Below are 26,951 nucleotides of genomic sequence, written 5' to 3' on the forward strand. Positions count from 1 at the left end.
TCCAAAAGGAGTCTGGGGTTCAAGTGCAAAGGTCCAAAATACGGTATAAATGTGGGAGTCACCAGGGTACAGATGGTATTTAAGGTAATAAGAACAGATGTGATAAACAGGGACAAGAATGTGGATATAAAAGAAAAAAGGTTCAAGAACTAAGCCCTTAATAGGCCACAGAAATGAGGATACAACCAAAGAAAAACTTGTAAAGAGATGCAAGACAGGCAGGGGAAAATTACATGAGCATAATGCCCTAGAAGCAAAATAAGCAAAGTATTTGAAGGATGAGAGGGCGATTAACTGTATTATATGGTCAAGTAAGAAGAGGACTGAAAAATGACATTTGATTTAGAAAGCAGCAGGTCATTTGTGACCTTGATGACAGCAGTTTCCCTCAGTAATGGGGGAGGGGCTAAAAGCTTACTAGAGTAGTTTAAGGGATAACAGGAGCCAAGACACAGGGAACAGTTTGGAAAACTGTTTGGATAACTGTTTAGATATACCTTATATGGTCAAAGGGTCAACGCTACAGTACAGATCACTTTCTTTACAAAGTAGGGATTCCAATTTCCTTCCAAACACCAGGAAATTCTTTCTTTGCCAACAGTTTTCTGTTACCATTACATTTATGTTCCAGGTTATCTGCAAGGGATTGGTAGAACTCTAGGGACAAAATATTTGTAAGATTTTATAAACAGAGAAACAAGATATAATCAACTTAAAAAAAAAAACTGTTCTTTCCAAAAACTCAACAGAAATAGGATACTCTAAGTGTTAATGGTCATAACAAGCAAGTTTCTTTTTTTTTTTTTAATTTCTATTCAGTGTACCAGAATTTATTGCTTATGTACCACACCCAGTGCTCCATGCAATACGTGCCCTCCATAATACCCACCACCAGGTTCACCCAACTTCCCACTGCCCACCCCTTCAAAACCCTCAGATTGTTTTTCAGAGTCCATAGTCTCTCATGGTTCATCTCCCCCTCCAATTTCCCTCAACTCCCTTCTCCTCTCCATCTCCCCATATCCTCCGTGTTATTTCTTATGCTCCACAAATAAGTGAAACCATATGATAATTGACTCTCTCTGCTTGACTTACTTCACTCAGCATAATCTCTTCCAGTCCTGTCCATGTTAATACAAAAGTTGAGTATTCATCCTTTCTGATGGAGGCATAACAAGCAAGGTTCTTAAGCTTGACCTGATACAGTTTCTCACAGAGCACAGCACATCACAAAAGCACTCAAAGGTTTACAGCTTTCCCAACCTCAACTCAGTTCTTCCCCACATTTCCACATTATTTACACAAAGCTTCTCAAAAACCTCCTCTTCTTCACCAGAATCAAAAGGAGACTATGGTATGGTATCTGGAAGACTTTAAAACAGAGTTAGAAAACAACAACAACAACATCATTTTAAAGGATACAATATAGATTTTAATACCCTCCTCACCTTTTTCCTATAATCAAAGTCAATATACTCCCAAACTCTTTCATTTCCTTTTACAGCACTAAGTGAGCAAATTTCACCCAGCCTGTGAAATTTCACCCACCCACCTCCTACAAGAAAGCAACTACACCTGCAATTGTCATCAATGAGAAATTGCCATCACCCTGAACTCTTGCTTTTCTCCAAACAATTTTCCTAGCCTTCAGTACATCTAACTTTAACCTGAATCATAATATCTTACATTATTTTAAAGGACAGAAATAAAAAAGGTAATAGATTATAATCTGAAAAGATTGAAACTGACTTTCTATGCCTCTGTGGCATTAATATACAACTAAAAAGAGTCAGCATATAAATGCACTGTCCATCTAATTCTGATAGTCAAGTATGGGGTAAGATGCAAGAGAATAATACCTATCCTTGTATTATCATAATAGCAAAAAGGTCACTTGGAAGACATTAAGATAAAAGTTAAGGGTTTTTAAAAATCTACTGATTGTTAATTTTGTCAAAGTCAAACTGCTTTAAAACAAACAATAGAAAAATTTCCCAGGAATAAAGTCTGAATAAAAGTTTTGTCATCTGAAAACTAATAAAGTGAAACCTCATTAAATTGGTGTATGAGGATAGAAAGGGGAGCCATACCACTTGAGGTCAATTACAGACCCCAAGAGAAGAACCCTGAAAGAGAAAGAATCATTAATTACAGGCCCCAGCAGGGAAAGATGTATATTGCACTTCCTACAAGAAAGCAACTACACTGCAATTGTCATCAATGAGAAACTGCCATCACCCTGAACTCTTGCTTTTCTCCAATTTTAGTTCAAAACAACCCCTCCCAATTTCCTCCTTCTTTTCCACAAAATAACTTAACTCTCTTTTGTTGGACTTGACTATGGCTTTGCCACCCATAATATGCATGTTCCAAATTGCAACTCTCCACTACTTCTGAATAACTGACTTTTGCTGGCAAAATAACTTTTATTTTTATAAAGCTAACAGTCAAAATTTCGTCCTACGTAAAAAGGTCATAATAAGCGTCTGGGTGGCTCAGTCAGTTAAACCCCTGCCTTCAGCTCAGGTTGGGATCCAGAGTCCTGGGATTGAGCCCTGCATCGGGCTTCCTGCTCAATGGGGAGTCTGCTTCTCCCTCTTTCTCTCTGCCTTTCACTCCCTCTGCCCCCTGCTTGCATTCTCTCTCTGTCAAATAAATACATAAAATCTTAAAAAAAAAAAAAGTCATACTAATAAAGACTACACAATAAATTAGACCTAATGCACTTATGATCCCTTCACTCTTTTTGCATTTAGTAAAACTAAATGTTCTGAATTTAATAAAACATTTTCCTCATACTTTTAAAAATTTCAAAAGTAATTATCTCGGTCAAGAATCCAGAAAGTATAACCACTTATTTATAATGGACATATTTTGATTTTCTATTTCCTCAACCCTACCAACATTCAAAATACTAAAACCTGAACAAAACTTATGAAAAAATTACAGCATACATAGGTCAGTTTCTTATCCTCTAAGGAAGGTTAAACCTTCAATAAACAAAGTTTCTTAAGAAATAAAAAGTTTTCTAAAATATAACATGTGAAAAATGAATTGACAATGGAGTCTAATTGCAGAGATTAAAAAAAAAAACCTATATAATGTCTATACATACACCATCCTTAACAGATTATAATTTTATGTCATAAATATAGCATTTTGAAAAAGTAGTGTCTAAAAGGAACTGTTATCTTTATGAAATAATTTAAATACACTTTAAAAATTAAAATTTAAAGGATTCTGGTAAGTACTTTTTTTTATAGTAAATAACCACCATCAAAATATCTGTAATCAATCTGTATTTTTGAATACAGAATTTTGTGATACAATTTTACTTGAAGATGAACTGCTATATACTTAATCTAAAAGGAAAGCTCTGTAAGGTAAATTTTCTTTTTCCACTGATTACAATTATAAAATGAAAGGAATGTTAAGGAAATAACATCTTCAACAGTTTATTGAAAACCTTAGGTAAGATAAGGTTTAAGATGCTAGTAATATTATCATTTTACTTTTTCTTTACAATATTTTCTTACATATAACCTCTACGTAAGCTAAAAATATACATGGTGGGGGGTTGTCTGGGTGGCTCAGCCTGTTGGGCGTCTGCCTTCAGTTAGGGTCATGATCCTGGGGTCCTGGGATGGAGTCCCACATCTGGCTCCCTCCTCAGTGGGGAGTCTACTTCTCCCTCTCCCTCTGCCACTCTCACTGCTCGTTCTCTCCCTCTCTCTCTCCCAAATAAATAAGTAAAATCTTAAATATATATATATATATATATATATATATATATATACACACATACACACACACACATAGGGGAAATGAGAGGGGACATTAGTCCAAAAATTGTGCTTGAGAAAACAAATCAGTCATTTATAAGGTTATGTATTAATGACTTAAAATATGTCCACATACATTTAAAAATCAAAATACATAGTGTCTAAAAATTAAACCTACAAAACCATAAGAGCTACCTGAAGAAAATCACTGCAGAACTTAAAAAAAAAAAACCTGAATAGGAAGAGGGATATTCCATCTTATTTGTATTACAGACTCAATAATGGAAAGGTGTTTATTCTTACCAAATTTGTCTATAATGAAATTGTATACAGTTCCAAGCAAAATTACAGCAGGATATTTGTAAGAGAAGAGGGAAAATGACAATTACAGAATTATTTTTAGATTAAATACGATAAAAACTGTCATACATGGAACCAAGTGGGATTTACTCCTGGAATACAAACATGATTTGACATATAGAAATTAATAAATGTAATGTACACTACAGCAACAAAATGAAAGGAAAAACAACATACATGATTATCTCAACTGATGTAGAAAAAGCACTTGACAAGGTTCAATAAACTTTTGTGACAAAAACACACAACAAACTAGGAATGGAAGAAAACTACCTCAACATAATAAAAGCCATATATGAACATTCTACAATTAATACCATACTCAATGGTAAAAGACTGCAAGCTTCTTCACTAAGATGAAAAACAAGGATGCTCACTTTTGCTACATGCTGAATATGGTACTGGAGTTACAGACAGAAAATTAGAAAAGGGACAAAAAGACAAATTTGGAAAGAAAAATTATCTGTTTGCAGATGACATGATCACATATGTAGAACACTCTAAATACTTCACATAAAGAGAAAAAACTGTTAGAATAAATGAATTCAACAAAGTTGCAGGATATGAAATCAACATATAAAAATCAGTTGCATTTTGGGGCACCCGGGTGGCTCAGTCAGTTATGTGCCTGACTCTTGATTCTGGCTCAGGTCATGATCTCAGGGTTGTCAGATTAAGCCCCGTGTTGGGCTCTGTGATGGGCATGGAGACTGCTTAAGATTCTTTCTCTCACTCTCCCTCTACCCCTTTCTTCAGGTACAAAATGTAAAGTAAAATGGTTTCCCTTAAAAGATTCATTTTTGTATTAATACATAATAGATTCTGAATGTTAAGGCAATTACATATTCTAGGGAATAAGGAAAACACCATAAATATGATCTATAGTTTCATCATATGACTTTGAAAAAAACAGACCAAAATAATAGCATGGTGCCATTTAATACACTGGAACAGTTTACCAACTACACACTGTTTTAAAAGTTAAATATTGGGTGGTGGGGTTATGGACACTGGGGAGGGTATGTGCTATGGTGAGTGCTGTGAAGTGTATAAACCTGGCAATTCACAGACCTGTACCCCTGGGGCTAATAATACATTATTTGTTTATAAAAAAAAATTATTAAAAAAAAAAAGTTAAATATCTTACCGAGTATTCATATTGCCCTGATGACAAGATTCAATCTTAGCAATGACAATTTAGGGAAGAAATAAAACCTACATTCGATATATACAAAGCCATTTTACATTAAACAACAATGAATAACTTTATCCATACATCACCATGCTACTTCCTTCTCTGACATTCCTCTGAGCCTAAAGATGTTTTCTGAATCATAAAACTAATAATTTTGACAGATGGATCAGATGTGTCAGCTCCTAAATGATAGTCTTTCATGAATTAGCCACACAGACCTCTCCTAGTTTCAAGAAATTCTGAAATCTATTCTAGGAATATTGAGTTAGTTTCTACTGCATGTTCTACCATTTCTACATTCTCTGGCATGTGATTGGGAAATCTTCTATGTTAAAAATACGTAATGTTCACAGCAATGTGGTAACATAGCAAATACCATAAGATATCTGAAATGATGATGAAGAAGCCAAATTCAACTACAACTTTAAGCACCTGCCATTTTATCACTACACATAATTCTAACTAAAGAAATAATTAGGGGCACCTGGGTGGCTCAGTTGGTTAAATATCTGCCTTCGGCTCAGGTCATGATCCCAGGGTCCTAGGATCAAGCCTCGTACTGGGCTCCCTGATCAGTGGGAAGCCTGCTTCTCCCTCACCTACTCTCCCTGCTCTGTTACCCTCTCTCCCTGTCTGTCTCTCAGTCAAATAAATAAATAGAAATCTTAAAAAAAAAAAAAAAATTAGATGGCAGGTCTCTTCACTTAAAGTTTTCAAGGGTAACCAAACCCATTCAAAGGGTTGGTTAGTAAGGTTAAAATACCTTGGGGCGCCTGGGTGGCTCAGTTGGTTAGGCGGCTGCTTTCAGCTCAGGTCATGATCCCAGGGCCTGGGATCGAGCCCCACATGGGGCTCCTTGCTCAGCGGGGACCCTGCTTCTCTCTCTGCCTGCCACTCCCTCTGCTTGTGATTTCTCTCTCTCTCTCTGACAAAGAAACAAAATCTTAAAAAAAAAAAAAAATCTCTTAATACTTATCCTTGTGTTTTTCACTCTAACTCTATCAGGGTATAAGCAATTTTCTACAGGCTACATGCAGCGGGATAGCACTGTTCTGACAGGTAATGGCATATCTACTTGTATGTCCTAACTCTTGAGTTTTAATTCTTTTTTGTTTGTTTGTTTGTTTGGGTTTTTTTTTTTTAGTTTTAATTCTTAATACAGCAAATGTCAATAGATAAAAACTACAAAAATGAAAGTTCTAATATTTAAGAGTTTAAAGGAATACTAAGACTGAAAAGTTTTACACAAGTAAGGTCACATACTTTGCAGGCAGACTACCACTAATATATTGTCACTTGATATTCCAAACAGTGGCAAACAAATCACTTTTGATGTGAACTACTTATGAGCTGTGCCTTAATTTCAAAAACAGTAAAATGTGGAATATGTGTATCTTAAAATCAAAGAAAAGTAGTCCTTCCAGATTCAGAAATACTGTGTAAAATGCTGTTAAACTGGATTTTGTCTTTCAAAAACAAATAGACTAATAATACTATATATATAATTTGATTAGAAGTTGGTCTTCTCATTTGAGTCAGTTCATGCAACACCAAATACCATTTTTTTAATTTCAAGTTTTTATTTAAATTCAAATTAGTTAAAATAAACGGTAAAATTGGTTCAGGTATAGAACTTAGTGATCTATCACTTACATGTAACACCTAGTGCTCATCACAACAAATGTCCTCCTTAACAACCATCACTCATTTAGCTCATCCCCAGCCCATCTCCCACTCTCAACCCTCAGTGTGTTCTGTATTGTTGAGTCTCTCATGGTTTGTTTCCTTCTTTCCTTTTTTTTCTTTTCCCTTTCCCTTATGTTTACCTGCCCTCTTTCCTAAATTCTACATATGAGTGAGATTATATGGTATTTGTCTTTCTCTGACTTGTTTCATTTAGCATAATACACTCCAGGTTCACCATGTCTTTGCAAATGGTAAGAGTTCATTCTTTTTGATGGCTGAGTAATATTCCATTGTGTGAGTGTGTACACACACACACACACACACACACACACACACACACACAGCATCTCTTCTTTATCCATTCATCAATCAGTGACATTTGGGCTCTCTCCATAGTTTGGCTACTATTAATGCTGCTCTAAACATCAGGGTGCAGCATGTGTCCTTCAAATCTGTATTTTTGTATCCTTTGGGTAAATACCTAGTGGTGCAATTACTGGGTAATAGGGTAGTTCTATTTTTAACTTTAAGGAACCTCCACACTGTTTTCCAGAGTGGTTGACACTAGTTTGCATTCCTACCAACAGTGTAAGAGGATTCTCCTTTCTCTGCATCCTCATCAATATCCACTGTTTCCTGTGTTATTAATTTTAGCCATTCTGACAGGTGTGAGGTGGTATCTCATCATGGTTTTTTTTTTTTTTTTTTAAAGATTTTATTTATTTATTTGACAGAGAGAGATCACAAGCAGGCAGAGAGGCAGGCAGGGGGGAGAGAGGAGGAAGCAGGCTCCCTGCTGAGCAGAGAGCCCGATGCGGGGCTCGATCCCAGGACTCTGAGATCATGACCTGAGCCGAAGGCAGCGGCTCAACCCACTGAGCCACCCAGGCGCCCCCTCATCATGGTTTTGATTTGTCTTTCCCTGATGATGAGTGTTGTTGAGCATCTTTCCATGTATCTGTTATTTATCTGGATATCTTCTTTGGAAAAATATCTGTTCATGTCTTCTACCCATTTCTTAACCGGACTATTTATTTGGGGGCTGTTGAGTTTGATAAGTTCTTTATAGATTTTGAACACTAACCTTTTATCAGATATGTCATTTGCAAATATTTTCTCCCATTCTGTAGGTTATCTTTTAGTTTTGCTGATTGTTTCCTTCATTGTACAGAAGTTTTTGCCAAAGCAATTTTGAAAAAGAAACGAAAAGCTGGAAGCATGACAATTCCAGACCTCAAGGTATATTACAAAGCTGTAATCATCAAGACAGTTTGGTACCAGCACAAAAACAGAAATATAGATCAATGGAACAGAACAGAAAACCCACAAAAGGACCCACAACCATATGGCCAACTAATCTTCCACACAGAAGGAAATAGCAGCTAATGGAAAAATGTCTCTTCAACAAATAGTATTGGAAAAACTGGACAGCAACATGCAGAAGAATGAAACTGGACCACTTTTTCACATCATTCACAAAAGTAAATTCAAAATGGATGAAAGACCTAAATGTGAGACAGGAAACAACAAAAATCCTAGAGGAAAACACAGGCAGCAACCTCTTTGACTTCAGCCATAGTAACTTCTTATTAGATACGTCTCTGGAGGCAAGGGAAACAAAAGCAAAAATGAACTACTGGCTCTCTCAAGATAAAAAAGTAATACCATTTTTAACAAATAATAATGTGCTCATCAGTTTGACATCAGAAATTTCATCAGCAAATGAAATTTAGAAGTAAATATGAAATGCATTTTATTATTTCATAAACAGTTGGTTATAATAAGTTTTTAAACTCCAACAAGACTTCCATTTAACACCACGGAACAGTGTGCATAAGAGATTAGTTAATTTTAAATTTCAAAGGATGGGGCAAGACTGACAAGGTCTAAACACTAGGGTGATGATGTTTGGACTTTATTGGAAAAGCAAAAGCGAGCTAATGGGAGACTCAGTATGAGGAATCTGTCCACTGCACAGAATAGACTAGAAAAGGAAGAAACTTGAAAGTAAAAAGACCACTTAATATGCGCGTAGGGCAATAAAAGTATAGCCAATGGCAATACAAACTGGGGAGAAAAAACACAGAAGTGGGAGTAGGGAAGTTTGCAATTTAAAGGAAGAAATTAGCAGAACGCCATAAATACCTACTTTGTTGATGTTGAACAAGCATAGGGAGTGGCGAGCAGAGGGAGAGAGAGAGAAGTGAAAGGTGAAAGTGAATGAAAGTTTTAAAGCCAGTATGAGACCACTTCAAGTCTCAAAAGGAACACTAATTTCACAGGAAGATAATAAATACTTTAGGAACGTTGTATCATACTCAAAGGTGGGACATTCATATAAATTCATCAAAAAAGAAGGTAGATGGGTGCCTGGTGGCTCAGTTGGTTAAGCATCTGCCTTTAGCTCAGGTCATAATCTTGGGGTCCTGGGATGGTCCTCTGCTCAGTGGGGAGCCTGCTTCTCCCTCTCCTTCTGCCACTTCCCCTACTTTAGTGTTCCCTCTCAAATAAATAAATAAAAATCTTGTTTAAAAAGGAGGAGGAGGTGGAGGTAGAGATGGTGGATTCAAACTGAAGGCCAATGCTTAAGCTGCAGACTTGTGACTAATGATGCAACAAGTACCAGTAAATTCTAAAGAGAATAACAAGAGTAAAAAAAAGAGAGAGAGAGACAAAAGAAAACAGTTAACAAAGGACTGGATCTCTAATACTAAATTAAGAAGCTGGGAGAAACTTTAATCAGGAAAGGAAGAAACCCCCAAGGGACCTGAATCATGAGGCTAACAAAAATCAAAAAAGAGCAAAGTTCAGGGAGAATTTTTTTTTTTTTTAGAAGATTTTATTTTTAAGTAATCTCTACACGTAGCACAGGGCTTGAACCCACAACCCCAAGATCAAGTGTCACATGCTCTATGGACAGAGTCGCTGTATCCCAAGGAGAATATTTATTACAGCAATAGAAGAGGCTTGGGTTTTTGTTTTTTGTTGTTACTTTGAAAATCTGTGAGTTACTAACTTTTTTTTTTTTTTTTAAGATTTTATTTAGGGGCGCCTGGGTGGCTCAGCGGGTTAAGCCGCTGCCTTCAGCTCAGGTCATGATCTCAGGGTTCTGGGATCGAGTCCCGCATGGGGCTCTCTGCTCAGCAGGGAGCCTGCTTCCCTCTCTCTCTCTCTGCCTGCCTCTGTCTACCGTGATCTCTCTCTGTCAGATAAATAAAATCTTTGAAAAAAAAAAAAAGATTTTATTTATTTATTTGACAGACAGAGAAAGAGAGATGTTGAACAAGCAGAGGGAAAGAGAGGGAAGCAGGCTCCAGCTGAGCAAGGAGCCAAATGCAAGACTCAATCCCACGACCCTGGGATCATGACCTGGGCTGAAGGCATCACTTAAAGAAGTAGTATTTCATTCCTTTTCATCAATCTAAACCATAGAGTATTTTCATCAAAAAGTCAAGTGTATGAGAAAATATATATTCAATCATCTCAAGGCCTAATATTGTAGCCTTGGAATATTTATTCTACCACAATTTCTACAATCACAAAAATTCAAATCTTATGAACTAATCTTGATCATCTAAAAAAAAACACTAAATAGAAATCATGTTACTTTAGTACAGAATTGTGGTCCATATAATACAATACAAAAGGTATATCATAATGAAAAATTTCATTAGCTCAGAATTAGGAGCTTTTGGGAGGAATCTGAAATTGATTTCTGCCTAATAAACACTTTATCCCAGGACATTCCAGATAGAAATTGTTAACAGCACAACTCTAGAGTTAGAGAATAGAAAAAACTCTGAATCTAGACTAATTGCATTCACTGACTAGGATAAATGAGAAAACTGAGACCCAAACTATATAAATCAAATGAAATGTTAAAAGTACTTTTGAGGGGTGCCTGGGTGGCTCAGTGGGTTGGGCCTCTGCCTTCGGCTCAGGTCATGATCCCAGGGTCCTGGGATCGAGCCCCACATCGGGCTCTCTGCTCAGCAGGGAGCCTGCTTCCCCTCCTCTCTCTCTCTCTCTCTCTGCCTACTTGTGATCTCTCTGTCAAATAAATAAATAAAATCTTTAAAAAAAAAAAAAGTACTTTTGAGAAATACTTCATTGAAACTTAAGGTCTTTTATAGTGATCAATAACATGTATTTATATGTACTTACACACAATTCCTATTTTTTCAAACTAATTTCAAAAGACATTCTATTAAGACCTATTTTGTTGGGCTGATTTGAATGAATATAGATGAAATACTGTACCTAAAATTTGTAATGTATTAAGAAATATGTAATCCAAAACATTTATTAATTCTAAAGAGGTCTACCAGCCAATAAACCCAAAAGTCAGATTTCACTGTATTCATACTTTTTAATAAGAGATACAAGCATTTGTCTACGCTGCTCAAATATAACACAAAATCCTGTAAGACTCCCAGTTCCAACTGATTAAGAAATGTGGACTGGACTGTGTTCTATCTCAGAACTTTAAGCCCTATGTATAACCAAACAGTAAAAGGATAACATGCTGTTTTCTACTAATTAACCACTTATTCCATAATTAAATCAATAGGTCCTACATTATAAAATAAACATAAGATTTTCATCTCTGGATTTACTAGAATAATTTTATAACATTGCTACAAAATAAAAAATTCTACATGAAAAGACTCCATCCAATTAGATAATTTATATTTTAGTAAACAATCTTAAAGGGCAAATTATGTAATCCTCGAAGATTTATCACATTAAGAACTTTTTATCAAAAAAATAGTAAGTTTGTCAAAAACTTACATTGAAAACAACTGTTTAACTGAACATCAGGCAGAAATATAATCACTGTCAAATCTTGAAACAAATTAAATTAGTAACTTCTATTACCATTAAATCACCACCATTAAAAAAGATCAGAATAGGGGTATCTGGATGGCTCAATCAGTTGTCTAACTCTTGATTTCCGCTCAGGTCATGAGCTCAGGGTAATTAAACTAAGCCCCATGTAGGATTCCATGGTGCATGTAGAGCCTGCCTAAGATTCTTTCTCCTTTGAAAGTTTAAAAAAAAAAAAAAAAAAAAAAAAAAAAAGATTCTCTTGCTCCCTCTGCCCCTCCCCCCATGCATGCACTTGCTCTAAAATAAAAATGAATTTAAAAGATCGCTATTGGGGCGCCTGGGTGGCTCAGTGGGTTAAAGCCTCTGCTTTCGGCTCAGGTCATGATCCCAGGGTTCTGGGATCGAGCCCCGCATCAGGCTCTCTGCTCAGTGGGGAGCCTGCTTCCTCCTCTCTCCCTGCCTGCTTCTCTGCCTACTTGTGATGTCAAATAAATAAATAAAATCTTTAAAAAAAATAAAAATAAAAATAAAAATAAATAAAAAATAAAAGATCGTTATTAATTTTTAAATAACAATACCTCATCCTAAACCCTTCCAACTAGATGGGTTTTGGAGTCCAAAATTTAATTTTATAAAGTTACATAGGGCATATTATAGTAGTAGTTGAATACGGTGACACAGTGCATATATCACATGTATATTACATGTAAAAGTACCTACATTGTATGTGGAGTTTAGAGCAGCATCCTAAAATTAAGCACATTAATATTTCTCTCACAAAACAAGATTATTCAGTTCATATTAGATTTTACTTTTTAAAAAGTTATTTAGTCAGGTTTTCCTAGTGAATCATTAAAAATACTCTGTTAGTACAAAAGAATCTGAGTTTCAGAACTGCGGATAAAGAAGAGTATACTGATAGATATTCATCTATAACACATTCATCTATAACACAGAGTAGAAATATACAACATTTATGGTATATGACCTAAAAACTAAAAGTTAATTTCTTGTTTATTTCTTTTTTTTTTTTTTAAGATTTTATTTATTTGTCAGAGAGAGAGAGAGAGTGTGTGAGCACAAGCAGGGAGAACAGCAGGCAGAGGGAGAAGCAGGCTCCCTGCTGAGCAAGGAGCCCAATGTGGAGGCTCAATCCCAGGACCCTGGAATCATGCCCTGAGCCAAAAGCAGATGCTTAACTGACTGAGTCAACCAGTTGTCCCAATTTCTTGTTAATTTCTGAAATACTAAAGATTCCTTTTTCCTGGATTTTTTTTTCTTTCTTTCTCTTTCTTTCTTTCTTTCTTTCTCTCTCTCTCTTTCTCTCTTTCTTTCTTTCTTTCAACTTTATTTGGCATGCCTGAGTAGCTCAGTGGGTTAAGAGTCAGCCTTCGACTCAGGTCATGATCCCAAGCACCTGGGATCAAGCCCCACTTTGGGCTCCTTGCTCAGCGGGGAGCCAGCTTTTCCCTCTGCCTGCTTTTCACGCTGCTTGTGTGCTCTGTCTCTCTGACAAATAATAAATAAAATCTTTTTTAAAAACTAGAAAAAGATTTTATTTATTTGAGAGAGAGAGAGAGAACGCACGACCACACAACACACAAGCAGAGGAGAGGGAGAAACAGATTCCCTTGCTGAGCAAGGAGCCTGACATGGGGCTCAATCCCAGGACTCTTGGGATCAATGACTGGAGCTGAAGGCAGACGGGCAACCAACTGAGCCACCTAGGCACCCCCTGAAATTTCTTTTTAATTACAAGGGGATTATAGATTCTTTCTGACATAAAAATTCAAATGCTATTTCTAATTTTCAATTATTTAGAAAATTAGGTATCTGTATGTCCTACATTGCAGAATATATCATCTTCCCTGAAAATCATCACTGAAGTTAATGACAAAGGTCTAAATGTCAAATATCAAATAACAAAGAAGACAAGAATGTCATGAAAATGCCCCTTACATGTGCTTTTCAAAAAAATGGAATAGAATATCACCACATTTATCAGTTAAAATGCTTTTAGTTCCACAGAAAAAAAACGACACAAAGAGACATAAATTTACTCTTCCAAAATGAAAAATCCCACAGGTGAAAAATCCAACAGTGTATTTAGGCTTCAGAAAACAATTTCATCTCCTTGTCAGCTTTGTCCTCAAACTGGCTGACCTTAAAGAATGGAAACAGCTGTGGCAATTTCAGCATCACACACACACAATACTGTACTTGACTTCATTCTGATTGTACCTAATTAGTTAGGGCCTATCTATACCCATCAATGTAGCCACAGGAATTCAACCACCTGATTATCTAAGGAATACCATGGCCCACAGTTTAGTCAAACACATAATAGATACTGGGGAAATAACCACCAAGATACACAATGCCACAAAAGAAAAAAAAAAAGATACTCAAAATTTATAGTAAATAGTAGTAGGTGATGGTTAGATTGCGATGGTTAGTATAAAGTATTCATAGAACTTATGACATTCATTTATCATTTCATGAACATTTATTAAATACCTAAGAGTAAATACTAGATACTGTACTAAACACATAAGGGGACAGAAAATGAGTATGAGTTTGAGAGTTGAAGACCTTCTTTGTATGTAACTTGAAATTGACAAAAGATAATAAATTTATAAACACAGCCTATATGCTTTCAATTACATTGAAATATCGGGACATTTTTACTTTCAAATGCAATGATATCATTATATGAAGGTAAGAACAGAGTTCTCGTGGTAAAATGTCCTTAGTCCAATTAAATTAAAAAATTTAAATTTTAAATAAATTTTAAAATTCTCTATTTAAATTAATAGAACCAAATTATGTGCCAGGATATATGTATGACAGATCAAAAGGAGGGAAAAAAATACCTCTTTTATTTAATTAATTTTACACAGAACATACAAATGACACCATTTATGGGGTGATTACCTTCTTTTAAAACAAGCTAAGCTAGTCATTAAAACTGAAATGGACAATTTATAAGGTACCACTATAGCCACTATAGATAGCTACAATTTACACACTCCTCTCACTATACCAAAGTCTTTTGGGACCAGTAACAACAATTCAAGAAAGGAGAAAAAAATAGTCTATGTACTCAAATCAGACATAAAAGTCCTCCTACCTACCAGCTAAACAATTTTCCTGATGGTTAACTCATCCAGGTCATACTGAGCAATGAAGTAAAAATCATTCATTCATTCATTGTAAACAGACCAGAAATTAGCACTATCAATACCGCAAGACCATTATAAATTTCAGACTTACCTAAGACTTATCCTAACAAAATTTATAAGGGTATCAAATGTTACCAATTCAACATGAAACTTAAATGAAAAGACAGCTGAACAAAACCATACTAGGACTAAAACTGGAAAAGGACTCCTTACACAAAAAATCACAGGTCACCTTAAATGTCCTAAACATGAAAATTTTCTTTATATTTAAGACTCATAAGATCTGCAAAATAACTTATATGTGCAGGTACAATTTAGAACAGTTTAAAATCTTGTCACTAAGTGACCATCAGAAAATCCCCCAACAAACAAGCAAATGTGTGTGTTTGGTGTGTGAACCAAAATATAATTTTTGTTCCTTTGGGGTAACGAAAAATCTGACATTAAAAAAATATATATACACTTTAAACAGAGTTAGCTTGAAACAATGATGCAATCACCCTAAGCATCAAGGTGAGTGGAAAAATGTCTAGATGGCTGGATAAATAAGTAAACAAAGGGTTATAGTTTATGGATGGGAAGTAAAACAAGCAAACAGTAAGTCAATTTTTGCTCTTTAATTAGTATGACAATATTATTCGAAGATGAATATTATGCAACAGTACTTCTCAACAGAGAGCCTCCCTTCTATAATACTATCAGTCTTCCAGAAAATTCTTTAAAAAGTAGGGTAGTAATAATAATCAAAATGTATATACCAAAGCAAGAAACTCTTTTTTTTTTTTTTTTTTTTTTTAATTTATTTGTGAGAAAGAGAGAGAGCCCGAGCAGGGGGAAGGGCAGAAGGAGAAGCAGGCTCCCCGGCTGAGCAAGGAGCCCGATGTGGGACTCGATCTCAGGACCCTGGGATTACAACCTGACCTGAAGGCAGATGCTAAACCAACTGAGCCTCCCAGGGGTCCCAGCAAGAAACTTTCTAAATAATGAGGTAAAAACAAAAACAAAAACAAACAAAACAAAAACAAAAAAATCAATATTCTGAGGACTCACAATATACTTTATGTATTTCAACTTCAACAAACTGGTCCTACTGAGAATAAAAAACATTCAGATAAAGTCTTTTGTTGGTTAATGTAATTCCAATACAGATAACCAAAAAGGTTTACCAGGCATTTTTTAAAAACCACCAAAAATTATGTGAAATTATTCACGCATAGTCCAGTAAAAATTCTATCAATTAAATTCATTTACTCAAAAGATCAGATAGCGATATTATCACTAAAACTCCTGGCATGAAAAAATACAACTAAATTTAGTCTTAATTTATTTGTATGAAATTATTTATGTTCACAGTGTAAAAGAGTATTTTTGCTACCTTGGTGTGGTGGGCAGAATAATGCCATTCCAAAGATGCTCATGTCCTACACCATGAAATCTGTGCCAACAATACATTAGATGGCAAAGGAGAATTAAGATTCAGATGGAATCAAGGTTGTTAATTAGCAGACAAGATTATTTTTCATTATTGGGGTGAACCTAATATTATCACGAGGGCACTTAAAAAGTGGAAGTGAGAGGCAAGAAAATCAGAGTGAAAGGTGCCTAGAGCAAGGAATGTGGGATACTTCTTAAAGTCAGAAGAGGAAAAGACATGCATGTTGTCTAGGACCTTCAGAAAAGAACACAGTTCTACCTTCTCTCAATTCTAGTCCACTGGGTGCCATGTTAGACTTGTAATCTCCAGAACTATAAATAATCAATTTGCATTGTATAAAACACTAACTTGTATTAACAGCCGTGACAGAGCATTAATACACATAGCAACTCTTCATATATAAGATCAAAAATAACTGATTAACTTTTGAGATAAAGTATTCCCTAACTATTTTTTTAACATTTTATTTATTTTAAAACAGAGAGAGATAGTGAGAGAGGGAACACAAGCACAGGGGAGCTGGCGAGAGAGAACCAAGCTCCCCGCTGAGGAAGGAGCCTCAGATATGGGGCTCAATCCCAGGATGCTGGGATCATGACCTGAAAAGAAGGCAGACCCCTAACAACTGAGCCACCCAGGTGCCCATCCCTGAACTATTTTCAAGTTCTTATAGTTATCCTTTCAAATCATGTGCCATAAAAACATACAACTAAGATTTCTAGTACATTTGCAGACTCTAAGTTACATATATTTAACTTAAAAAAAAAAATCAAAAACAAAAACACGGGATGCCTGGGTGGCTCAGTCGTTAAGTATCTGCCTTCCCCTCAGGTCATGATCCCCAGGTCCTGAGAAGGAGTCCAGCATGTTCCCTGCTCAGCGGGAAGCCTGCTTCTCCCTCTCCCACTCCCCCTGCTTGTGTCCCCTCTCTCTCTGTCTCTCTCTCTCTGTCAAATAAAGAAATAAAATCTTAAAAAGGAAGTTGATCTATATTTTAAAAAAAACACAAAAATACCCTGTTTATACCAGCATTTTTCATATAATTCATAAAGCTCTTTGAAATTTATTCTTCAGTAACAAAAGTCTAAAAGGGGTGTCCGGCTGGCTAAGTCAGTGAAGCATGCAACTCCTGATCTCAGGGTTATGAGTTCAAGCACCACCTTGGGTGTAGAGACTGCTTAAAAATAAAATCTTAAAAAAAAGTCTAGAAGAATTATAGTATGTTGTTGCTAACCTGACCCATGTTTCATTTCATTTAATTTAGGGAATATAAAAGGGAAAAAAAAAAGAAAAATGTAAGAACGTTTGGGAATAACTCTAAAATTGTAGGTTCTAGGCTGAAAAAACTCAGTTACACCACATAAAAAATTTTTCAAATAAAGACTTGTAGACAAAGGAAAACTGCTGGAGGGGCATCTGACTGGTTTTTTAGTCCCAAGAACAAGCACCCCTTGATCCTAGGGTTGTGAGTTTGAGCTCCACAATAGGTGTAAAGAGTGCTTAAACAAAATTAATTTTTTAAAAATAGGAGAAACTGCTGGAGGTTCACATAGTTATGGTTCAAAATGCATTTTTATGTAAAATTTGTATATGGTAAAAAGCAACTATTAAGGACACAATTCAACAAGTTTTAATACATACACCATTGTAACTGTCAAGATACAAAACACTTCCATCACCTGAGAAAATTCATTCCTATTCTTTCTAGTCCTTACCACCATCCACATATACTTTTCATTTTTAAATACCCAGCTTATCACATTTGTAAAAGGCGATAAACATAAATCCATTCTTTATATCATTTAAATTTCCATGCAAGAAAGTTGTTAATATATTTAACTGATAACTTGAGTGTCGTGAGTGATACTCATAATTTAAAACTACATTTCCTTAATTTTCATTCACCTACTAAAATCAAATGCTGTGGAAAACAAAATATCATTCCAGGTTTTCTCCGAAGTAATTTTAAAATGCTAAGCCATAATCCAACTAGCTTCCACATAAAAGCCAAGGCAATATTGTATCACAGTAAGAGGAAGAGAGAGAAACTCAGGACATGCCTTTTACACAAAAAGGTTACCAAACTGACACAGTCTACAGAATCAATAAGACAAGAAATTTTTTAAAGATTTGCTTTTTCTTCTTTCCAGTGAAAATAACCAAGCAAAATCTTCAAAATTAGCTTTTTTCTGCTTATTTCCTATTAGAAATACCTATTAGCAAAACAAGCCTATTTTGCAATATCAAGTCAACATTACTACACGCCCAGTGAAACCATACCAATGAGTACAGTCATGAAAAAGGGGTTCACAAAAGCAGTCAGAAACCAAGAAAAATATTAAAATAGATATGCACATGTATAGGTAGATATTAAAGTGTATTTGGAAATGTAAACTCACAGATATACAAAAGGAAAGAAAATATTACCGTGTTTGAAGTTTTCAGTAAAAAATTAAATACCCCAAGGCACTACCAATAAATTTTGTGGATTATATACTCCCAAATCAACCTGGCGAAGATTAGTCAATGCCTAGCCTCTACTCTGCCCCTTCCAACCTGTCCCCAAGTGAAAATGTGCGTGGAACCCTATCAAAAGCATATCCCTTCTTGAAATGGTACACATTCCTACATTACTTAAAATATTGGCAGTATCATATGAAAGGAAAAGAAAGCAAAGAAAAGACCCTTAAGGTTCGGCAGGGCATAACATTTTAATTTATAATATTTCTTGTTTCATTTAAAATTGTATATGATTTTTAAAATACTATTCACTTTCTAAAAAACCACAACCCCACAGAAAAACAAATGGAAGGAAGGAAGGGAGGAAGAATGGGCGGGGTTGGTTAATTTCTGTGGCCCTTCAAATAAAAAAATTTCATTTTCATCGTTTCCAGTTAGAATTACAAGCATCTGTCTTAAAAAAAAAAAAAAAAAAAAAAAAAGGCTGCAACAAGATGCCACCACTCACACAGCTTTTGCCTGGAAAATGCACACGAATCCCAGGACTGCCTGAAACACCACAGAGGTGTCTCTTTGCTTTTCTCCCTCCCCTTCAGCAACCTTACTGCCTAAGTTTTAATTCTCTAACCCCTGGAATAGTAAGACTTTTTCAAGGAAAGAAATGTTGATGAAGATGGCCCCCTACCGCCACGAGTGGTGTGTGTTCTGTCCGCCACCCCCCACCTGCCCCAGCGGCACTGGCTCACAGCCCCGCCTTTCGGCAAGGTCTCCACGGCCACCGCAGGGGCGCTGACCCCCTCCCAGACAGCGGCCAAGGGGCCTGGAGGGGCCCATGGAGAAGCCCAGAAGTCCCGCTCCGGCACCGCTCCACGGGGAAAACTACTCAGGAGGACTTGGGAGATCCCAGCAGGGGATGAGGGCAAAGCAGCGGACGGTTCCAAAGAGGGGCGTGACCGCCAGCTGGTTGGGCTGCGCGAGGTGCCAGAGGTAACCAGACAAGGTGCTGCCAGAGACAAGCAGTGCGGGTGTGGGTTGGGAGATTGAGGGGCACTCGCTCTCTTACCGCCAGGTCCGGATTGCGGCTGTCCCTGTGTGACACAGCTCGGATGACCCCCGCTCGCCAGCCCCGCCAGCAGCGTCCACTCTCTCGGCGCTCGGGCCGAGCCTCCTCGCCGACCGCCACGCACAGGAACCGCTTCCCCACCAGTTCCAGCCGCGTCTCCACCGCCATAGCCATCACTGCTGAAGCGGCTGCTGCCTCCTCCACCGCACGGGAACCAGTGAAACCCTGTTCCTACTGGCAGCCCATGCTAAGGAGAGCGGACTGGGGGACCGCGGCAGCCCCGCGAGCAAGCGAGCGCGGACTGGGGGGCGCACCGGACGCTCTGTCCAGAAGGGCACAGCGACCTCGGTCACTCACAGTCCTCAACACTCCCCCAGATTCCCTGACTAGCAGCCTCTCTGACTGTAGCTACAGACACGTCCACATACATACACAAACTGACAGAAATCCCCACACCCCCGTCGCCGTCGGAGGCCCTGAGGCAGCCCCGGCCGCTGCCGCTACCTCACCGTGGACAGTACTACTCCGCCTCCCCATCCACTCGCAGGCTAGAGCGCCGAGCGTCTCCTTCCGCCGGTGCGGGCGGGGGCAGGGAGCCGCGGGAAAGGGTCGGAGGAACCACCACAGACGGAAAGTAGTACCTGACGACGCTGCCAAGGGGGCTGTGGGGCCAGCCAGGCTAAGAAATAAGGAGCAGCGTGGGATAAAGGAATGCTCTCCCTTGGTAACACCATTTAGAGTATTTGAGGGTCACCTCTCTATTCGCCGCTCCCTCAGAAGTATATATGGGGGGAGGGGGGCCGGTGAGGCCAAAGTGAAGCATCCTGGTTCCACCCTGGGTCACAAAATAAACTCCAGGTTAAACCCTGCATCTCTGAAGCTATGTTTTTCAGAACACATAGTGCCCGCCACCCGAATTAGTCCAAATTTCACCTGAAACAACAGTCCCAGCAGCAAATCAGAGCAACGCTTTCCACTAAAAACAAAGCAGAGCAAGACTTTCCACTGAAAACAGTCACTGCAGAATAGTAAATGACTCCAAATGAAAATGAGGAAAACACTGTCATCCTTTCATCCTTCCTGTTTGCAACGATACTAATTACATGTTTAAACTCTTCAGAGATTTACACCTCGCTATTGCTTTGTTGTAAGAAATGTCAAAAGCCCTGTTGAGGGCTTCTCTCAGTGTCCCTAAAATCTAGTTTCTGGGTCAATTTGAGTACTTTCAGTACTAGCACATACCTCAAACTCTCTCGTCATATAAAAACAGGGCTAAAGGCTCCAGATTCAGTTATTAGAGAATATCGTGGAAAGAAAAGGTTTTTAGCCAATCACAATTCAGTAAAATAAATAATGTTTACTTTCCATCCACTCACAACAGGGCTTTGTATTCCCTACACCTACAGATCTCAAATTTGGAATGATTACTCCTTACTTGATGCAATCTTCGAATTCTTCTAAATCAAACCTAATTTTTACATGTCTGTGAGCAGTTCAATTTCAGACATACATTATAGTGTTTTTAAAAGGTAGTTTTAAAAATCCCAGTCCCGTGTTGTTTTGTTTTGTTTTTCAGAGCCACTAATGACCATAATCAACTCCAAAAATCCTTCTAGCCTAATAAAAACTTATTCTAAGTTTTGGTTTCTAAAAAATAAATAAATAAACTTTGGTTTCTTAGAGATTTTCCTAAACCTCTACTCCAAAAAAATTACCTTTTAAAAAATTATTATTATTATTTTGAGAGAGTGGAGAGTAGGGAGGCAGAGAGGGAGAGACAATCTTAGGCAGGCTCCATGTCCAGGGTGGAATCAACTGCAGGCTCATCTCATGACCTAAGCCAAAATCAAGAGTGGGTCACTTAACCGACTGAGCCTGCCAGGCACCCCCACCCAAATATTACCTTTTTAAAGGAGTTTACACTAGTAATCTGAATATTTAAAATAAACTTGAGGTTTTTATCTTTCTTAGAACACCCAAGCCGAGTTGTCTGAAGTAGAAAAAACATGACCACTGCAAATAGGTTATAAAAGAAAATAACAAGGAGGACAGATTTTAATCATCATGATCTAATTTTGCTGAAGAGCAAATAGGAAATTGTAATAGATAAAGGAAAACCATGTCCAGAAATGCATACTGGCAAGTTGAGAAAAAAATTTAATTTCACTTATGCAATTTTATTTCCAGCCCCACTCTTTCAGTGCATACTTAAATCATCTTGAGAGCTACAGAATAAGATTCCTAAGAAACTCAACTTGAATTAAGAAACCAGTAAAATAATCTGCTGAAAATATGGAAGAAGAAAAAAATAAGATCTGCATTGATACCAAATTATCAGTGATCTGCTTTGTCATCTTGAGTACCACACAATTGTTACAGAAATTGCCTGCTTCCTAGTCTCAGTAATATTCTAGGACCAAGTAAGAAAATATAGTCGCTTAAGAGTTTAAAATAACACTCTTATTACATAAATCCCACTCACTAAATTATATATTTGGAGTATTGACTGTCGGGTTGCCTTACATAAAATTGCCACCCGATTTCAATTTTTATAGGTAAATTTCTAAACGGGCTTCTAAGAGCCCTCACTACATGCTGAGTGCTGTCCTCGGAAGTACTCTGAAAAGCACGTAAATCCACCAAATCGATCAAATTTCAAGTGCAGAAGGCCATATATCTTCATAACATCTTCAATCAAATGTCTTATATTCTTACTACTATATTCCAAATAGTATTCTATGAATCTCCTGACTCTGGCCAATGACAACGAATTACAAGAAAAAGAAAATCACAAATTTGTGGGTATTTTGCTTCTGGAGAAACCTGAAGAATATTTTTTTTTTAAATGTAGAACAAAAAGGCCTTAAAGGATTTTTGTTTGCTTGCTGGCATTTTTTGCTTTGTTACAAGGACAGTTTATACTGTTTTGCCAGCAAATCATAACTCTAAGTAACATGGAATTAAGATAATTTAAAAGTTCTATTTGAAACCTTATAATATTTGTTTGTTCAATTAGTTCTTTTACATGCTTTACTTTTATAAAGATCCTCAGAAAATGCATTAGTCGATTTTTTTTTAAAGTTACAGATTTTTTTTAAAAGTTACAGAATTTTTCACTATATAGGCAAAGAGTGACACAAAAGTATTTAAAATGACTAAGTTTACTTACAGAAGCTGAAAAATTAAAAACATAGACTCGATCTTATACTTTTTCCATCCCCACAGGTAACATGTACTTTAAATACATACAACCCCCTCAATTCAAGCAAACCTCATACAACAAATATCTTTATATAAAAGATACATTGTGAGATTGTTTTTTTTAAAAATCCACAAAAATGTATTCATAAAAACTATTTTTAAAAACATGACCTACAGGGGCGCCTGGGTGGCTCAGTGGGTTAGAGCCTCTGCCTTCGGCCCAGGTCATGATCCCAGGGTTGGGATCGGGCCCCGCATCGGGCTCTCTGCTCAGCAGGGAGCCTGCTTCCTCCTCTCTCTCTCTGCCTGCCTCTCTGCCTCCTTGTGATTTCTGTTTGTCAAATAAATAAATAAATCTTTAAAAAAAAAAAAAAAAAAACATGACCTACAGAGGAAGGAATTGTATTCATTGTAATGTTAAGGGTCATAATTACCCACTTAATTATCAATAATTAGTAGTTCATGAAGTTTAGTTTCAATAAGCAAACAGCCTACTAGCTGTAAATTTTTCACTTTTTGATTTGGTGTAGTTAAAGGAAGGGCCAATTATCTACTCTCTTAAATACCGGTATTTTATGTCACTATAAGTACCTATTATAAATAATATAAAAACACAAAGAGATAAAAGATTAATGCATGTATCTTATAATAATATTAGCCACCATTTATGGGACATTACTACGCCTCAGACACTAAGCTAAGTACTTTATACTTGCAATCTTATTTTATTTATCTTAAAGATGAAGTTACTCACCTAAGCATACAACTGAGCCTCCCAGCAGAGATGACAGGGGCATAGGTGGCCAGAGGGAAGTGGATACGGGGATAGGGCACCAGGTTGGTCTGGAATTCTGTCAGATCAACATTCAGGGCTCCATCAAATCTGAGGGAAGCGGTGATGGAGGACACAATCTGGCTAATTAGGCGGTTAAGGTTAGTGTAGGTTGGGCGTTCGATATCAAGGTTTCTACGACAGATGTCATAGATGGCCTTGTTGTCTACCATGAAGGCACAATCAGAGTGCTCCAGGGTGGTATGGGTAGTGAGGATGGAGTTGTAGGGCTCAACTACAGCTGTGGAAACCTGAGGGGCTGGGTAGATGGAGAACTCCAGCTTGGACTTCTTGCCGTAATCGACAGAGAGACGTTCCATCAGCAGGGAGGTGAACCCGGAACCAGTTCCCCCTCCAAAGCTGTGGAAAACCAAGAAGCCCTGAAGACCTGTGCACTGGTCAGCCAGCTTCCGAATTCGGTCCAAGACAAGGTCAATGATCTCCTTGCCAATGGTGTAGTGCCCGCAGGCGTAGTTGTTGGCAGCATCTTCCTTGCCTGTGATGAGCTGCTCAGGGTGGAAGAGCTGGTGGTAGGTGCCAGTGCGAACTTCATCAATGACTGTGGGTTCCAGGTCTACAAACACGGCACCCCAATAACATTTATGATAACGATAATATAAATAACTCAATGTCACTTCCTAAAGAAAGCCAGCTCTGGGGGCACCTGGGTGGCTCAGTGGGTTAAGCCTCTGCCTTCGGCTCTGGTCATGATCCCAGGGTCCTGGGATCGAGCCCCACATCAGGCTCTCTGCTCAGCAGGAAGCCTGCTTCCCTCTCTCTCTCTCTGCCTCTTCTCTGCCTACTTGTGATCTCTGTCAAAAAAATAAATAAAATCTTAAAAAAAAAAAAAAGAAAGAAAGAAAGAAAGCCAGCTCTGATTCCAAGCCTTAGAATCCCCTACTATGGACTTTCAAAACATTCCCAAATTGTCTTAGTGCTTACCACAAGAGTTTTTATACCATTTATTGTATAATTGTTTTGTATTTGTCTCGTTGGTAGAGTATAAGCTCCAATAAAGTCAAGAACAATGTATCTTTTCCACAACTATACTCCCAGTATCAACTAAGCTTTGTGCAGTGTAGATACTCCATAAATGGCATCAAATCAATTAACAAATGTAACACAATGTAACTTTTTATAAATCCAACCAAATTAAGAGTAACTTTGAATCTCTAAATCAAAACTCATAAATATGAGTTCTTGCTCTTCCTACAGAGTTACTCATTGCCTTTAAAATAATGGCTTCTACACATTATTTAACTATGGAGATACAACATAAAACCTTCATAAAACTTGGGACTTCCCAAGAAAGCACAGTTGTTCCTGGGGATCGTTTCTAAAGTATAGACATGAAGAAAGAGTTACAATTCACAAGAAAAACATTCATTTCATTACCAACCAATCTGATGCAAACCTAAAAATGATCCTGAATATATATCTAAAACACCAGTCTATTCTTAGTATTCTAAAGAGAACAATCTCAATTTCTTTGATGAAGCCCATGTATAAACATAATTTTCTTAGTGTCCTCTTAGTGGACATGTGGAATGAGGACAGAAAATGAAGAAAGAAAAGTAGAAAGAAGGAAAGGAAAGAGAGAGAAAAGCAATCTCCACTTAGCCTTTTAACTGTATGCTCTCTGCTTTTGTTAGGCAGTTTCCAATTTATATTCTGGCTGCACAGGAACCTACCACTTCTTTTTGACATTTTCTTTTGCCTTTTTTTTTTTTTTTTTTTAATTTATTTTCTTGACAGAGAGAGAGAGACAGTGAGAGAGGGAATACAAGCAGGGAATGAAAGAGGGAAAAGCAGGTTTTCCGCCAAGCAGGGAGCCCGATGCAGGGCTGGATCCCAGGACCCTGGGATCATGATCTGAGCCAAAGGCAGACAGATGCTTAACAACTGAGGCACCCAGACGCCCTCAACATTTTCTATTAAAAATGAAACTTTAGGGGGACCTGGGTGGTACAGTCCATTTTTTAATTTAGAAAGAATGCACAAAACATTGGAATTTTCCTAATCTCCTGAAATGAGGAGCTATGAGCAAGAATGAAATAAACTGCCATTGAGCTGCCAAATTGAGCGTTCAGCAAGATCTTCCCGGGGTGTCCATTTTTTTTCATCATCCCTCTCATAAATGCTTCAGCTATTAACTACTATTAAAATATGCTACATGGCAGTCAGCATTTTGCATCTTCAACTGCTATATTAGCTTTTTCATGTATGAACAGGTTAGGTTCCTAAAGGGTTATGTTCCTATTGTTCTCATAAGATTTCACTTAGCCACATATTAGTTGTAACAGACCTTAAAGTTCTAAAGAACACTTCTGCTCATGTCCATGAGAAGTAATTAAGGAAAGAACTTCTATTCTTACATTTAAAGCTATAAACAGGGAAAGTCAAAGTAAAATCTAAGCTAAAAATACTGACTCAAAACCTCAGCATGCTATCTATACTTCTTCCTCAAATATGTTCTTCCCCAAAGATGCAGCTAGATTCTACATAATGAAGGAACTTTTTGATCAAGAACATACAGCTCTGAGGCATATTTCTCAAATTAATGACATCTGGCTTCAAAGAAACCAAAACAAAACAAGATCTAGCAGTAAAAATATAGGGAATCTTTAGTCATTCTTTTCTTTGGCACATTCTAGAAAAGGCCACATGATTACATATAATAAGATTTATAACCTACTACAAAACATAAATATGCAGTAAAAATAAATGACTCCATATAAAGGAAAGCATTGTCTTCTAGCTACACATATGCTTCACTACAACAGATAATTTATTTTTTCAATTAAATAGAGTGTATAAAATAGTGTTCTAATTCCAAGGCCTGTGTTCACAGAAGCTCACAGAAGAGAGGCCTTAGATTTTTCCCTTAAAATAGCAGCTGACAAATATGAAAACCAGACCTAAAAC

The 26,951-nt window shown here is 37.2% G+C and overlaps 2 protein-coding genes across 3 annotated transcripts in view; both read right to left on the reverse strand.

The window, feature by feature from the left end:
* LOC111144666 (jumonji domain containing 1C) overlaps positions 1-20,161 on the reverse strand; it is a 267,642-nt gene extending 247,481 nt beyond the window's left edge. For both annotated transcript variants that reach the window (XM_022499062.1, XM_022499061.1), the window contains exon 1: positions 19,994-20,161. In XM_022499062.1, coding sequence (XP_022354770.1) covers positions 19,994-20,161 — 168 coding nt within the window. The remainder of the gene's footprint in view (positions 1-19,993) is intronic.
* A 2,407-nt stretch (positions 20,162-22,568) lies between these two features.
* LOC111144980 (putative tubulin-like protein alpha-4B) overlaps positions 22,569-26,951 on the reverse strand; it is a 37,823-nt gene continuing 33,440 nt past the window's right edge. Inside the window, exons 2-3 of the mRNA XM_022499624.1 lie at positions 23,949-24,660; positions 22,569-22,746 (exon numbers count right to left, since the gene is read on the reverse strand). Coding sequence (XP_022355332.1) covers positions 22,569-22,746; positions 23,949-24,660 — 890 coding nt within the window. The remainder of the gene's footprint in view (positions 22,747-23,948; positions 24,661-26,951) is intronic.

The sequence above is a fragment of the Enhydra lutris genome, unplaced genomic scaffold, assembly GCF_002288905.1.
Source record: "Enhydra lutris kenyoni isolate GAN:26980312 unplaced genomic scaffold, ASM228890v2 scaffoldscaffold12, whole genome shotgun sequence".
NCBI lineage: Eukaryota > Metazoa > Chordata > Mammalia > Carnivora > Mustelidae > Enhydra > Enhydra lutris.